This window comes from Harmonia axyridis, chromosome 3, assembly GCF_914767665.1.
Source record: "Harmonia axyridis chromosome 3, icHarAxyr1.1, whole genome shotgun sequence".
Classification (NCBI taxonomy): Eukaryota; Metazoa; Arthropoda; class Insecta; order Coleoptera; family Coccinellidae; genus Harmonia; species Harmonia axyridis.
The window spans coordinates 19514360-19531415 of NC_059503.1; the positions used below are offsets into that span (position 1 = coordinate 19514360).

Genomic DNA, 17056 nt, shown 5'->3' on the forward strand with positions numbered 1-17056 from the left:
CCGACAGGGAGAATGAGCGATACTGCGAGCAAGACGACGGACGGCGTCGGTTTTTAGGGGCGGCGCTACAGGTGACACCTCTAATTAATAAAACCACCACATCCAAATCGCATCAGCGCTAATTGCGGGCTTGATATTGATGGGAGTTACAAACATTTCAGAAAAGGCTCTCCGCAGTTTTCGTCTTATCAGAAATTCGCTTTTGATGAATGGTTGTTGAGAGGTGTGTTGGGTGGGCTCAAAGAATAACTGAGCGATGTTATAACATAGAGACGTTTACTCCATACAAATAATTATATAACATAAAGAAAGAAAAGAAACAATTCGATTCTACAAAAAAATTCTTGTTGTACGTTATTTCAAGACAAAAGGAGAAATAAGTGAATATAATACTATTGTAATTTCCTGTTGACTTTTGAATTGTGAAGGTTTTTCCAATAGGGGTTTCTTTTTGAATAGCTCGTTACCCTGTTAGAAGGGCAGCTGTCACTTTTGAAGCTTTCATCATTTGACATTTGACATGTAAACAATGACGTCGAACTATGAAAAAAATCAACCTGTGGCCATCACATCCAATCACATAAAAGGTTTTTCGATGAGATATTTCATTCTGGGCAGCTGTCAGTTGTTGACAATTAAGAAGTAATAACTACGCCGTTAATGAAAATGGAATGATACACGCTTCAACAATGCACTGAAAATTAGAGAAATGGTAAAAATTTTGCAATCGAAATATGCAAATGTAAAGTAGTTTTGGGTTGTTTAGAAGTATTTTCTCGGCCGACGATAGTGAAACTGGTTGAAAAATTTGAACTGTCGAGAAGGGTTAGTGATGTGATAAATCGAAACCGCGGGCATCGCTCAAGAAGAACTGCTGTAGCTTGTAGTGACGAAAACCCAGGTTTTTCGATTTCTCGTGGATCTTGGAAATTAATCATTTCAAAAACGACATTACACCGTATTTTGCATAATGATTTAGTGCCACTTTCAGAGTCAAAAGTAAAGTTTCCTATCAGAAGTCTCTTTTACAACGTGTTCCATAAACTAATTTTAAGGTTAAAGAAAGCTTTGAAGTGTCCTTCATCATAGAGTCCGGATAGTAGCATTTATGGCAAGAAAGGATCCTTTTTGTTCGTGCATGCTCTATAAAAAATTATTCTAATCGATGATTAGGAATCAGTAACCTTCTTTTACATTCACTTTATAGATGCACAGTATACTATACAGATTTTCAGGGCCGTATCTAAGGCGTGGCAAAGGTAGCACTTGCCACGGGCGCAAGGTCCACAGTAGTTTTTAATCTGTAAAAAGACCCACCCTTTTTGTAGACAAGGAATCGTTTCATGATTTTTTTCACAACTATTCATATAAGTACACCCTGTTTAATATTGTTTATAATTTTTTTTATTTATTGTATATTACTCAAATTATGAATAAATAAAAATGGGTGAAAAAAATATTCAAAAATGGGGGGCGCACTATATCATATTGCCACAGGCGCAATAGTACCTTATAGATACGGCTCCGCAGATTTCCTTTTTTTTTTGTCAACAAAATCTCAATTTCCATGAAACATTAGCAAATGCAAGCAGTAACTCACTAGTTCTCAGAATATCCAACCCTAGGAAGCTTGACAGTTATGAATAAAAGGAAGCTTTCTAAAAGGCAGTCGGATAATGTTCATGAAACAGAAACCACTTTTGAGCTCCTTCTAAAGGCTACTCTATAATAAATCAGTTTTTACGAAAAGAAGCATTTTTGCATAGATTAGGAAGCTGGCCTTTAGTGAAGTTTCTTAAAGTTCACTGAACACAATTACTGAAGGCCGGTCGATTTTCGCTGATTAGGTCATTGAAATGATTCGGATTTTCATCCAAAAATCATTTTCATTGATTAGGCACATTTTCATCTCGCAGGCTACGTTAACAAGCAGATTGTCACATTTGGGGGCTCAAAAAATTCAAGAATGATTGTTGAAAAGCCTCTCCATCCTCAACGTGTCACTGCTGCAGTTTGATCAAACTCAAAAAAAATCATGTCCTGTCAATATCGCGGTTTTTTTGCTTATATATTTTTTCAATATGTAATTTTGACCCATTTTTTTGAAGTAACATCTGTAAAATACTGAAAGACACACATTCACAAACAGATCGTTAGGCGAAAATCCAGATATTTGCAGAAGAACGCTGAATAATAACGAGATACACCCGCAAATCCTCATCCATCTCGAATGCAGCATCATTTCTCCTTCAAAAGAACCGCCGGAGTGTGAAGCTTCCAAGTGTGATAAGTAAATGTGATAAGCGGTTGATTGTTCCGGAAATAGAAACGTCTTCACCTACTATGCATGCATTGAAACGGTGGTGGAGCCATGTCTGGAACTGGATGAACTCAAAATTACGCACTTGCTCTTCTTGGAAAATGAAATACCTATTGTGCCCAAAAGTTCACAGGGTTTTGGATGGCAAAAAATTTGCTACGAAATTAAAAGGCACTACTTTATGTTTCACAAAGTGCATTTTCTGAATTTTCGGCATAAAAAGCTTTTCTCGAAATTTTTTTTTTTCGATTCTGCAAAAACGTAGTATCATAAGACTGTTTGCGGTTTGGACCAAAAATTTACAGCGTGTTCATAAAAACATCACTAACTTGGACAACTCAAATTCATCAAAACTCAAGATTTTAAAATTAGAACCTATATTTTTTATTATTTCAGTCGATTCTACGTAACAAAATAGTATGGGTTACTTAAGCAAACCCCATAGCGAAAATGCATACTTTGAGAGTTATCGAGGAATAACTTTAAATAAAGAAAAGCCGCAATTTATAACTGTGTAGAGTAGAATGTTACTTCCGGAAAACACAGAAAGAGACTAAAATTCTATTCCGCCGGAAAATTACAAAAATGTGAGTCCTCAACGCCACCATTTCTTTCATAAGAATCCCATAACTTATAAACCGTTGAGTTTTTATCCAAGGTATGAGAGATTGTCGTAATTATCAAGAAAGCTATCTAATGATGAAATAATATACTGGGTAGGTCATTTGAAATAAGGAAGTAGTAGTTCTTTTCCGGTATAACCGGAAGTTGAAAAGATCTGAAAATATTTAGGGAGAAAGATCATTGTCTCAAACCCCAATATACAAATTTTTAGCTCAAAATCATGATTAGTTTTCCATAAACGTCTAATAGGCCATCCCGGTGAATCGCCCTGTATGTATATTCTCCAGCACCTCCAATACTCATACTCAATTGGAAAAACTGAAACAGGTTGATTTCAACCTATTTCAGACGAGAGTTATTTCATTTTGGACCATCGATTCGATAGAGACTAATAATTGAACGATTTTTTGGCATGAAAGGGAGATTTTTTGGGGAATGCATCAATTATTAAACTGGGTTCAATTCCGAATAGGCAAAACTCTGATTAGATGTATGCACTGATAACTATTTCATTTCATTGAAACGATTTTCCACTGAACAATTTATGGCTGCTGAGCATGTAAAACTGATATAACGATTTTCACTTCATAAATTCATTAACTCTACCATTACATTATTCGTTGTATGACGCCAGATTTCTATCTGGTAATTTGTAGCAATAAATGTTTGGTGTAATCAATAATGTTTCGTAATTAAATATCGAAAATGTAATATGGACTTCATAAGATATAAAACACGAGAAATCTTCCTGTAGCGATTCAGTCTTCTTGAGATTCAATATAGCTCAGAAGGAGTGAATCTTATAGATATTTTAAATTTCATTACCTATGATACATGTTTTGTGCATTTCATAATAAGTTCTGTGAAAAATTTATAAAATGCATGCTCATTTTTCGATCGCTGAAATTTTAAAGTGTATGATTAACGGTCACTTTTTGGTTGGAGGAGATGGAGATGGTACCAGTGCTACCACTTACCACACAACGCGGATATCCATACTAAATTTCTTCAAAATCTAATGAGAACTGTAGCTTTCGAGGCTGGTAGAAAGTCAACCAAAGTTGTTTAGAAGGATCTGAAATGCATTTTACAAATGAAATTTTTAATCCCTTCTGAGAAAGGAATTTTTCATGCCGAAAGTGATTCGTCTTTGCCTTCTTTCTCTGAATCATTCTTTTAAGTTCTGCCAAAAGTCTGTAATCACTGGGAGCTAGGTCTGCAGAATAAACTGGTTGGTCAAGCAGTTGGAAGCGCAATTTGAATATGATTTTCATCTATTTTTGATGAGGAGCATTGTCTGGGTGAAAGAGTATTTTTCTTTCGCCAATTTTATGACTTTTTTTTCACTTCCGTAGTCAAGCAATTCAATAACGTTATGTTATATTTACTTCCATGGTCATTGAACAATACACCATACATATCCCAAAATACAGATGCCACAAACTTGCTAGCTGATTTTGGAAATTTTAGTCATTTTGGGTAGCTTTCACCAACTGCTTTCTACTCAGATGATACTCTGTTTGACTCAAGAGTATAGTGATGGATCCACATTTCATCTCCTGTCACATATCGACGCAAAAACCCTGCTTATTCCGCTTGAACACCAAGCGTTCAGCACCCACTTCGATCAAAGCTTTTCCATGACAAATGATTTGTGTTCGCGCAAAACAGCTAAAACACTGCATTCTGATATCTTCAACTATTTCACGCAACTTTACAAAAGCTCAAAACCATTTGTTTTGATGTTTTCTAGAACAACTCCGAATTCAGGCGACCAAAGCGTTCGTCAACCTAAATGGTATTTCGACCACTTTCAAAGTCAGCATACCACGTTGTAACCATTGTTGTAAATGGTGCAGGGTCTAAATAATTTTAATCAAGCCATTGCTTTGCTTCCAAGTATGTACTTTGTCCCATAAAAAACACGAAACTCGTTCTTATCCATTTTCGAGCAACCACAAATGTTGTTGCTGAAACTCCCTATAATCACTTACTTTGTATTAAACAAGAGTCCGTCACATTCGAAATACAATTTTTGGGATTTAAAACTATGTTTCCATATATTTTCGAAGTCTGCGATTGTTCATACACCTCCTTATTAATATACCGAATCTTGGAAGCAGACGAACGTAATTTCCGTGTGATTTATATCGAGTTAAACGACATATCGGCCTCACCGTAATATCGCTTGCAAAGGGCCGCAGATCGTTGTTGAGTAATCCCACATGGCAGAATATCAGGGGTTAATTTAACATTTGTGACGTGACATGCCATCGCCACTTGCGGTTTCCTCACGACCATATTTTTCCTCGTTCTGTACAAGGACAGGACCGAAATAAGGCTAAATCGATGCTCTCCTACAAGAATATAACTGAATTAAATACATATCCTGATAGAGCTTGAATCGCTTGTTCAGAGTTCTTCTTACCATTTACTTAATAATAGAGCTAACTGTTTCATTGTTTCAGAGTCATGACCATCATAAAATTCTGCATAATTCTTCATGTTTTTATTTGACTACAGACTCAAGGTTAAGTTTAAATTTGATCGGCTTGGTAGTTTTTGTATTGTGGAAATAGTTATTTGTTTTACTAGGCAGCAAAGTAGTATATTGACTGCTTTAGCAGAAATCAGCCAAGGCAGTCAATCAAATTTGCTGCCGAGTTACATATAATTTTTTCTTCTATTGTTTATAATCATATTAGTAGGATATTGTATTTGTATTTTTGGAAAAATATCGGATATATTTATATTATGGACAAATAATATAATACCAACAAATCTCAAGTCAACGCAGAGCTTTCATTACCTTAAAAAGCACGAAATACCTGGTTGCAAAATAGTTTTGGGTGACAGGCAATTCACGGATTGTTTTGAATTTTCATATGTTGATTTGCGCTCGGTCACCCGGCTCAGTACTTGTAATTTAGTGTTGGACGATCTATTCTATATGTTGGTTTTCGCTGGAGAAGAATACGTTTGTTTAATTTTTGTTGATTCTTTGAGCGAGATCAAACACGAGCTCTCAAATGAGCTTTCTCGAGCTCGCGAAAAGAACATATCATGATCTTGTATTGTCGAATTTGGAGAAATTAATTATTATCATTATCACTTAGAAGCACTTACTCCTTCAGAAATAAGAAAGGTGGCAAGAAATATTGATTGTCAGAAAATGAGGAATGTTTTATTCATATTGAGAATAATCACTTTGCTGCCTAGGCAGGACAGGTAATACTTTGCTGATTGATATGTGTCTGCAAAGTCAATATTTGCTGCCAATCGGAGAAAAAATTCTTTCCACTGCACTACTAACCTACAAAATGCAGATTTGGGGCGCATCACGCATTTCAGCAATAATCCCACTCTGATAAGCAATTGAGTAGGGTAGAAAAAGTCTTTTCTCAACCTACACGATTGGTGTGTATAAACAAAGATTTTCTTGTGTTTTTGTCTGTCATTTTATAGTTTGATTGTTTGACCGTTTGTATTTTTTTATCTTTATTTTTTCACTTTGTGACTTTTATATATTTTAATCGATATTTTACCATATGACTATGGAACATTGAAATCATAAGTTTCAGTGACCAATTAACCGAACTGTAGAATTATGTTCTTCAATTTTTCCACCTCCACCTTTTCTTTAAACTTTTCGCTCAACTTGATATATTGTACTCAAGAGTATGAACTTTTTCAGAATCTTTTGTTTGATAATGGTGAATACGCCGAAACATGTAACCAGATGATTTAATATATACAAGGTTCCTTCAACGGAAGTGTTTTATAGACATTTCATTCAACTTCAGGACTCTAAACCACTCATCAATAATCCCTGGGGGCATTAAATTTCTCATAATACATACATTATTCGTATATTTGTGGTATTTGTGATGAATTAAAAAGTTATGAATACAAAATATTAGTTTCTCGTTTTCATCATTATTATGGCATAGAAAATTTCTGATACAGATCTGTGTCTTTCTGAGCAATATTACATTATTATTACGTTTGTAGCGCCTGCCCGAATAGCACCCCACTAATCTGCTTAAGGTCACTCCGCTACCGCACACTTTCAATTTCTACGGTTGAGTTCTCCCTTTGCACTCACCTCCCCAACGATTCTATTCAATTATCATCAGAACACAGAAACATAGATTTTCCTTATTGATTATCACTACCCTCGCAATATGTATTCCAGAAACATATTTGTTGATATTAATAGAATTATCAGGAAACATCATTCATTTATTATTTCGTACTTTATTTAGAACGCAGACGAAATGATTTTCAGTTATGTACTTATTGAAATTCGACTCCCATTTATATGTTATATTATCAACATTTGCACTCCTCAACACATATCCAACTTTTTGTGTTGGTTTCTAAAAGGTATGTCTTTCAAAAAGTTCTACTATTTTGTCGGTCAGTAATGGTATAAAAGGCAAATATCTTTTTTCGGCAACCGTCCGGAAAGTGATCACTTCCCGGAAAAGAATCACGTCGTTTGTGTCATTGTAAATAACAAAATCTTGGTAGGTATATTTTTGATAAATGCAGTTGATTATTATCATAGCAACAGAGAAAACGGGTGACAGTTCATATGAAATTAGTTGTCAACAATTTGCATGTTTTTTGATCGCAATCGCAATAAAATATAGAAAGCAACAGCGATTTGTTTTTCTACATGGTTGCCGAAAAAATATTGTACGCAACACGCGCGAAAATGGTTTTTTTGGACTCACAAACTTACTCTCTCTCTCGTTTACGCTCGTCCTGGAAGTTTGTCTATTCGTCCAAAAAACCCCTATTTTCGGACTTGTTACGTAATAGTAATTTACGTAACAAGTCCGGAAAATAGGGTTTTTTTTGGGCGAATAGACAAAATTCCAGGACGAGCGTAAGCGAGTCCTGGAAGTCTGTGAGTCCAAAAAAACCATTTTCGGGCGTGTTGCGTACAATATTTTTTCGGCAACCATGTAAAATAACACTATCGCTGCTGCTTTCCATATTTTATTGCGATTGCGATCAAAAAACATGCAAATTTTTGACAACTAATTTCATATGAACTGTCAGCCGTTATCTCGGTTACTATGGATTCTATGATTCTTTTCCGGCCTAGTCCGGGAAGTACGTACTTTCCGGACTAGGCCGGGAAATGCTACTTTCTCAGAGAAAAAGCGTCCGGGAAGTGAGCACTTCCCGGACGGTTGCCGAAAATAGTAATTTACGTAACAAGTCCGGAAAATAGGGTTTTTTTGGACGAATAGACAAAATTCCAGGACGAGCGTAAGCGAGTCCTGGAAGTCTGTGAGTCCAAAAAAACCATTTTCGGGCGTGTTGCGTACAATATTTTTTCGGCAACCATGTAAAATAACACTATCGCTGCTGCTTTCCATATTTTATTGCGATTGCGATAAAAAAACATGCAAATTTTTGACAACTAATTTCATATGAACTGTCAGCCGTTATCTCGGTTGCTATGGATTCTATGATGCTTTTCCGGCCTAGTCCGGGAAGTACGTACTTTCCGGACTAGGCCGGGAAATGCTACTTCCTCAGAGAAAAAGCGTCCGGGAAGTGAGCACTTCCCGGACGGTTGCCGAAAAATTACTATTCTCGTTGAAAATTATTTTTGGAGCCTTGTTCTAATCAAGCTGACTTTGAGGCTTTAATTCACTGTTCGATTACTTTCAAGCCATAACCATTGGATCAAAAGGCCTGTCTCAAGAGATACAATTCCTCCTGAAGGTATTTTGCCTCTTCAAGTGTTGCACCTCTTTGCGTTGTAGATGATGATTAGAGTTCCTGTAGATGTACCTATTTGTGTAAATTGGTTTTCTGTTGATCGTGATTCTTTGTTTGCCTTGTGAGTTTATTTTTACTAAGACGTCTAAGAAAGGTAGAAAGCTAGCTAGACATCTACAAATCCTGTAAATTTCAAATCTTTTTAAACAATCTGGCCTTGATAGCCGTCAGCTTTCTCAAACTCAATGTTGTGTATATGTTAATTCTCCCCAAAGAAGATCAGAGGTATCAAGTAGACATCACATAAGTAATTATGAACAATATTTATTCCAATATTCGAACATCATAATGGTTGTATTATAAACGTCATTCAGAAAGGTACTTTTCGAATAAGCGTGCCTAAAGTGAAGACTACAATACCATGGCTCATGGTACTTAAGACCGGAATAAGTAATAGATGAAGCAGCTAGGAGGTTTATTGAAATTTTACTGTTCGATTGGAAAACATTGCAAGGTAGCACGAAAGCTTTTATTATTATCATTATTACGATCAAAGCAACAGTAGAGGAACGAGAATCTATATACACAAATTAGGTAGATGGAAAATGCATCAACTAGGTCTCCGGCTGGTCCATTCCAAAGATGAAACAACGTGATACGTAATTGCAGTTGGGATGTCCGGAAATCTTCTTTTCTTGGTTGAAGGGACTAGCCCTTCAAGTGGATATTGTTTAAGTAGAAGAGTTGTCGCAAAAACAACCGCAAGAAGCATTGGAGGTGAAAATCATATTGCACCTAGTTTTTATGAAGGTTCAAATTGAAAATTTGCAACCTATTCTCTCACGAAGGCTGGGCGAATCCTTATCTTATAGGAAACTAGTTACCCATCGTTGAACCAACTCTAGAGGAGCAGCGTCAGCTCGTGAAGAATACTCCGTAATGGTATTCAAAGTTTTGAGGTACATCCCTGAAATGATTCCAGTGAAATGAAAACTATCTATTGCGTTGTTCGCATTCAAACAGATATGTTGAGACCAAGGTAGATCATTCCTGATATTTATTCCAAAAGTAAGAATGATGGGAGCACCGATGACAGAGTTTTCTATTTGTCAATCAAGGAATGAATTGTTTCTAACAATATGGAACACTGAGCACTATTGGAGAGGGAAAAAAATAAATAGCATACCACAGACTCAACACGTTCAAATCTTTCTGTAGAGTGGAGCGGTCTGCAACATGCAGGCAAGACGATCTTGATATGCATGGCAAATCGGAGATATACAGCAGGACAAATATTGTACCAAGAATCGATTCCTGCGGCACACCGGACGCAACTGGTCTATCTGAAGAAGAGAGAGTAACACCTTCTCCCACTCGAAAAGTTCTAGCAGACCAGAAGCTCTAATTCCTTACGTCAAGGTCTTCCAACTTTGAGATAAGTCGTCAATGGAGAACTCACTCGAAGGGTTTCTTAGGGCTCTTTATGTCAAATTTTGACCTCACCCCGTCTTTAGTCAAACCCGTGTTTTGATCGACATTCATGAAGTAATTCCAGATAAATATGTGCTCCAATCAAAATCGTAATCTGTTTTCGTTTCGCAACAAACAGTCTAGTCGCGTTCAGAAACATCTCTCGTTTTCACGAAAAAGCAATCGAAAACGATTGAAAAAACGTACAGATGTAACGGGATCTAGAACGACTACACATCCAAATAAATCTCTTGATAATTGACAGATCTCCATTGTGAGCAGCGTTTAATACTCGGATGGTGAGGGGAGAGTGGGGGTATGGTTAGGCACTCGACTCATCTCGCCAATATAAAAATCTCCCCTTCGGGGATCGCGTCACAGTTCTCCCGTTCTATTGAAATCAGAGCTGGAGCCTCCCCCTCCCACACCCGTCAAATCCGCATACGATCTCCCCCCTCCTTCTTTTCCCCTCACGGCGGCCCCCTTCTGTCTGTCATGGATATGCGGCAGCAAGCGCTTTTCATAATCCATCCGTTTTCTAATGGTGTCATCTCGGGAATGGGTTGACGAGAAACCGAGCTCATTGTAATTAACCCTTAGATATTGGGAATTTATTAGCCTCGACACTGGGTGATTTCTGAGGGGGTTTTAATAAAGCAGATTATTTTTTTTTTACTTGAAGAACATAGGCGTACAACTTTGCTTCCGCCGTTTTTTTCCGAAATTCGAGGCTCCATTGTGCCGAGTTTTCACAATAATTTGAACCCCCCCCTTTAACTTAGTTACTGAAAGAGGTACAAAAAAATGTTTTCTACAAAATTTTCACGAAATCAACAAGTGTTTTTTAAAATGATTTCAAAAAATGAAATATATAGAGAGTGGGCAATATATTGATTGCAACTTCATTTCCCAAATGGAACACCCTGTATATTTTTCTATATTTGACTCCTTTTCCCCTTATGAATTACCATTATTGAAAAAATGAAATGGCAATCAATATGTTGCCCACTCTGTATATATTTAATTTTTTGAAATCAAATCTTTCAGTAACAAAGTTAAAGGGGCGGTCAAATTATGGTGAAAAACCCGGTACAATACTGGTTACACATTTATATTCAAAGTTTTTTTTTTCCACTTCACATTGAATCCGTATGACGGCTGAACTTATTTCACCTCAACTTGTTTTTCCATAAAGATGACAATAGAGACCATCTGGCAATAGCCCTGATGATGATTTAAATATAAATTGAAACATCGGCATTTTGTCGAATTGAGTTTCTTAAACCCAGACATACAAGAACCTTCTGAATAGTATTCGAAGTTGCAGTAAGGTCTTTAAAATATCCTAATTCGAAGTATTGTTCATCGCTGGCCACTACTTTCTCCCATCTTGAGGGCAGCGTACGAATCCAGTGTTGAAAAAACTGGTAATCTTTTGAAGCGATCCAATTTTTCACTTTTTCATAAGACTGGAAGTGCTGGTCAGCCTGGCCGTGTGTCATTGATCGAAACAAGTGATAGTCCGAGGGAGCAACGTCTGGAGAATACGGCGGGTGGGGTAGGACTTCCCATTTTAACGTTTCCAAGTATGTCTTGACCACTTACGCAACATGGAGTCGAGCATTGTCATGCTCTAAAATCACTTTATTAAGTCCATCGTTATATTGCGGCTATTTGTCTCTCGAAAGCTCGGCTCAAATGCTTTAACTTCGTTCGATAACGATCGCCTACAATTGTTTCAGTGGGTTTTAACTACTCATAATACACTACGCCGAGCTGGTCCCACCAAATACTGAGCATAACCTTGGAACCGTGAATATTCGGTTTGGCCGTCGACGTGGAAGCATGCCCGGGATATCCCTATGATTTTCTAGGCTTTGAATTATCGTAATGAACCCATTTTTAGACTCCAGTCACAATGCGATGCAGAAATCTCTTCAGTCTTTGCCTTGCAAGCAGCTGTTCACAAGCAAACAAACGCCGTTCAACATATCCCGGCTTCAACTCGTACGGTACCCAATTTCTTTGTTTCTGAATCATACCCATGACTTTCAGGCGTTTTGAAATGGCTTGTTGCGTCACTCCCAATGATCCTGCCAATTCTTGTTGCGTTTCGACACCATGTTGGTCTCCGACGTCAAAATAACTGTTCTTGAAGCGTTGAAACCTCTCTCGGCACGTTCTTTCACTAATAGCGGTCTCACCACAGGTTATTGACAACATTCGATAAGCCTCAGCCGCAGATTTCTTCATACTAAAGCAGAAAATTGATACCTCCCTCAAATGACGAGAATTAATCGAATATGAATATGAAAGTAGGATTTTCGGGTTAAAGAAATCACGGCCCCAGGCTAGTCACATATTCCAAATATCTTAATTTCCTGTGATACAGAATATAAGAAACGATTGTATTAATTTTCCATTAATTAATGGAAAATGAAATAAAAAAGAACAAGAATCACAACAGATGATATGAGAATTATTATTTTCTGAAATAATTTCTTGTTATCTGCATTTGACGAAAATCTCAGGGTTACAATTTTTTACATTTGAATTGCCTTTCATTCTCTCTTGAATTATTGTGCCATAACAATAAATCATTGTCAATATACTTCGGTACAATACGGAAGAAAATAACTCGCTTCTACTATCAGCTTATTATTAATTAGTAGGATATTGCACTAGAATAATTTTATCTCTGTTTACAATTGAAATGAGATAAGTGATATAAATAAGTTTTAATTATTTTTTATTGGAAACCGTTGTAAAATAAATCAGATCTTCATTCATGTGGCAAGATGATGTCTATCAAGAAGAATATAGTTCGTTCATCTCTTTTTGTTCTAGTTTTAGTGATAATTCTATTTATTGAAACAGGTAATTTTAAACCATCAATAAAGTTTGTTTTGGATTTAACTAAATTGAAGATCATTTTGGTACTTATAAAGTTATGATGAAGATTCTCTCAATCATTTTCCTTGATTTGATTAATTTTCTAGGAGATTCCCTAAAATGTTGGGTATGCTGCTCAGAAGCTGATCCTGAATGTGCTGAACCTTTCAATAATTCAACATTCCAATTGATGAATTGTCACCGTCGTAGATCAGATGGAACTTCAGATCCTAGGCCATCACTTTGTACCCTGATAAGGCAAAGAGGTTTGTTTAATTAATGCAGTTTTCCGCTTTTTTCATTGGAATATCTATTTTTTTAGTGGATGGAAGATGGCAGTATATCCGGTCATGTGGTGTCCAAGACGATCTCAAGGTACAGAAAGATGACATGGTTTGTAAAACGAGAAATTATCCTGGAGATGTGATAATCGAATACTGCACCTGTAATTCTAAAGATGGCTGTAATGGTTGAAATAATTCATGGTTTTAATTTGAGTATAGACCTCGTTTTATGATATTTAAGAAATATTCTTTATTAATAATGAGATATTTTATTTACCAACTCAATTTGATCGAATGTCTACATTTAGGCTTAATGTTTTAAAGATTTGATGCTTTGAACTTAAGAAATGGTTATAAGTAAAACCTTTGGTTCGACCCAGTTGAATAAAATAACTAATCGAGTAATTTGAAATTTCATACAGAAATAACAGAGCTCATCAAATATTATTTTTGAGAATATCTAGGTGATAAATGGGATGAGTATGAAGAAAGACATCAGATAAGAAATTAAAACAATTAAATTATCAGGCTTCAAATCTATGAAAACCAATAAACAACTACACAGTGATTTGTTAAAAGAAATATCATTCAATAGAATTACTTTCAGGTAATATAGGAATATATTTGAGACAAGGGGCCTATTATTCATAAATTCATATGAACCCTAATATCTTCCTAATTTGCCATTAAAATAAGTATCCAAAATACACGTCAATTCAGGATCTTCCTTGGTTTTTAGATTATAAACGAATGCTCTTTTTCATTTATTTTTTCTAATCGAAAATCTTTGAAGTTATTTCTACCCTGAAATTTGCAGTTTATACGTAAAGTCGAACTCTTTTTGTTCACCTTACGTCGTCTACTTTTATTTTGCCATACTGCTAGCTAGATAACACGATCAATGAATTTTGGAAGCAATAAATCAAGGCTTTCAATTGAAAAATCTGCAAATTGCAAATATCAAAATCGAACTGGTAAAACGTGAAATATTGAGACCCTGGGAATAACACATTTGCGCATGATCAATGCACAATGCAAGCCGAATTTTGCAAATTAGTAGGTACAGTCCATAGTATAAGGAAATAATCCATTTCTTATACTATGGTACAGCCCATAAACATTAATATATCTAAGGTACACTCTGGCTGGGCTGGGAAATGAAATAGATCTCTGGGGAAATTGTATCTAGTTCTATTGTAGAGTAGAGCTAACGGGAACTGCATAAAGTCAAACGCTATCTAGAGGGCAAAAGCCAAAACGCTTCACATAATGATTGTTATCTACTGTTGCGCCATCTGTTGACAACAAACGAAAGGCCTCTGGAAAAAGGAGTCTACAGTGGCATTTTTGAGTTTGTTTTTAAACAGGGAAATTTAAAAGAAGTGAAAGTTTCTTGGAAGCTCTAATATTGAAAATTGGAAGCTCCTCTCCTAATTCTACAAAGGCATAGTTCCATGTGGAGAGGTACAATCTTAGAAGCGATTTCTTAAAATCCTGGAAAGTTACTTTTCCATTGGGTTATGATATTTATCAATAGAAATTATGTAAATTGTCTGGATCAATCCGACTGTTTATGAATATTGACTTCATTTGTGAAGTTCATTTAATATTTCACTTTCATTTAATTTTGTTATGCAACCCAAATATCACTCGAACGTATCTTGGTTAGATATCAATTAAGCGAACTATTGCATTATATTTCAATATTTCTAATTTAACATTAATTGATTATCTATCGGAGTGAAAAATACTTTTGGATCCTATCTTTATTACGAATAATATTTGAAAATGATTATTATCATATGAATTTCACATCCTACTTATTTTCCCTACCATCTGATATGCAACCCAAATTACAAATGTGTGTATGTTGATTAGGGTGCCTAATGGCGTGAAACTATTCGTAGAATGAATATTATTCTTTAAATTGATATTCATATTCTTCTAGACTGAGAGTAAATCCCCTCGAATCAAAAATTGACGGGACCGGGCGATTTTTCATTTCAATGCCGAAAAATCAAGGACCTTTTTGGTGGAAAGATTCGATTTTTATTTCTTCATTAGATACATTCTTTTTCTCCTGGAGCATTTTTAAACCGTTGTTGACGATGTAACGGAGCCTGGATAACTTATTAAGCAATTTCTTTTCTTGAAGTGTTTGCAGAGTCTTTATTTCACTAAAAAGTGTTTTATCAGTACCCTAAATTCGTTCCTTCAAATTTTCGAATTACAACAAATGTAGCAGAACTTGCTCCAAACTTCTGTTCCGAAATTTTGACTCACATATTAAAGCCTATTAAAGATAGAATGACTCATTCATCCTAACGTTGTATTGTATAATGAATTAAATGTCGAATATAATAGGTATTTCAAAATAATAGATTTCAATCCAATCAATTTCTCGAAAAATATACGATTTTTGTTTTTTCAAATTTTTTGTTACCCTTATACACTCACCGGCAAAAAAACTCGGTCACCTAAAATTTTGCTGGACTTCGTTGTCCAAAAACTTTCGGGATTTTTCATCGATTTCAATTGTTTCTATGCCACATTCTCTACAACTCTAAAAATTTTTCGAGAAGTTGGACTAGAAATAGGCACATTATTTTTTCACCCTGTATAAATAAGCTATCAACTTTTTAGGAATTCTTTTCTGGAGTTTGTGTTAATACCAAAGAATTTATCTTCAATTTGGCATAGAAACAATCGATGGAAAATTACAAGAGCTCTTGATCAACGAACTAGTAAAATTTTTGGTGACCGACTTTTTTTGTCGGTGAGTGTATTTGTTTGCCGAACAAATGTTCCTTTATATCTATATGCAATATAATTTCGAAGTTAATTCAATCATAGTCATCTAAATTTATTATTTTAACCTAGTGGAAGATAATGTCCATGTAGCTATAATTCTGAAATTATTCTTAAGGATATCACAAGTCTAAAAATATACAGGGTGATCCATTTGAAATAACAAGGTTCATTATTATTACGGAAAGGGAAAGAATCTGACAACAATGTAAATACCACTATAATATCGGCCATATCACAAGATCCTTGTACACCAAGATCCATAAAAATCGTGCAATCCGTTAATGAGATAATTGAGGCATTTCATACTTAAAATTCACTATTGAAGTATGTGGCGGGTTAGATACCTAAAATTCGTTTTCAACTTTCGACCCTGATCAGCGCAAATTTAGTGAAAAATTTCTGCTCTGTTGAAAAAACTAATGGTCGAGGTAAGTAAGCCTTCAAAAATTTTTTTTTTCTGACGAAAAATTCATTCTTTCATAAAAAAATTTTTTATGTGTACCATATTGTAAGAGCATATCGTTCGAATACTGATATACCTGTATATCAAATCCTATTGGAGTTACGGCTCTGCTCGAAAACATCAGTATTTCTGGTGATTATTTCCCCATCTGCGGTCATTGACGTGTGCCTTTTTCCAATAATACGAAATATCCAGTAGAGGGTCGAATCGTCAATCATCTGTTTGTAGGTGGAACCGTACATCTTTCCTTTATAGGTCGCGGCACCTTCAAAAATGAGACTTTGATTGACTTTAGCCCTGATTGATTGTTTTTTCGACGCTCCATCTTCCGGTGATCTCGGCAACAGTCCGAGAACCGAATTTTATGGCTTTTTCGGCCCAGCTACCTTTATAGTATTTACTTTACTACGTTCAAATTAAATGGGTGTTATTATTTTGAACTCAAAATGG

General features: G+C 35.7%; 1 protein-coding gene across 1 annotated transcript; it reads left to right on the forward strand.

Annotated features, from left to right (window-relative positions):
- The first annotated feature begins 12872 nt into the window (after nucleotides 1-12872).
- Nucleotides 12873-13592, forward strand: LOC123674971. The gene is made up of 3 exons (XM_045610161.1): nucleotides 12873-13033; nucleotides 13156-13314; nucleotides 13371-13592. The coding sequence occupies exons 1-3, from the start codon at nucleotides 12955-12957 to the stop codon at nucleotides 13520-13522; spliced, it is 390 nt and encodes a 129-aa protein (XP_045466117.1). The 5' UTR covers nucleotides 12873-12954; the 3' UTR covers nucleotides 13523-13592.
- Nucleotides 13593-17056: the final 3464 nt, after the last annotated feature.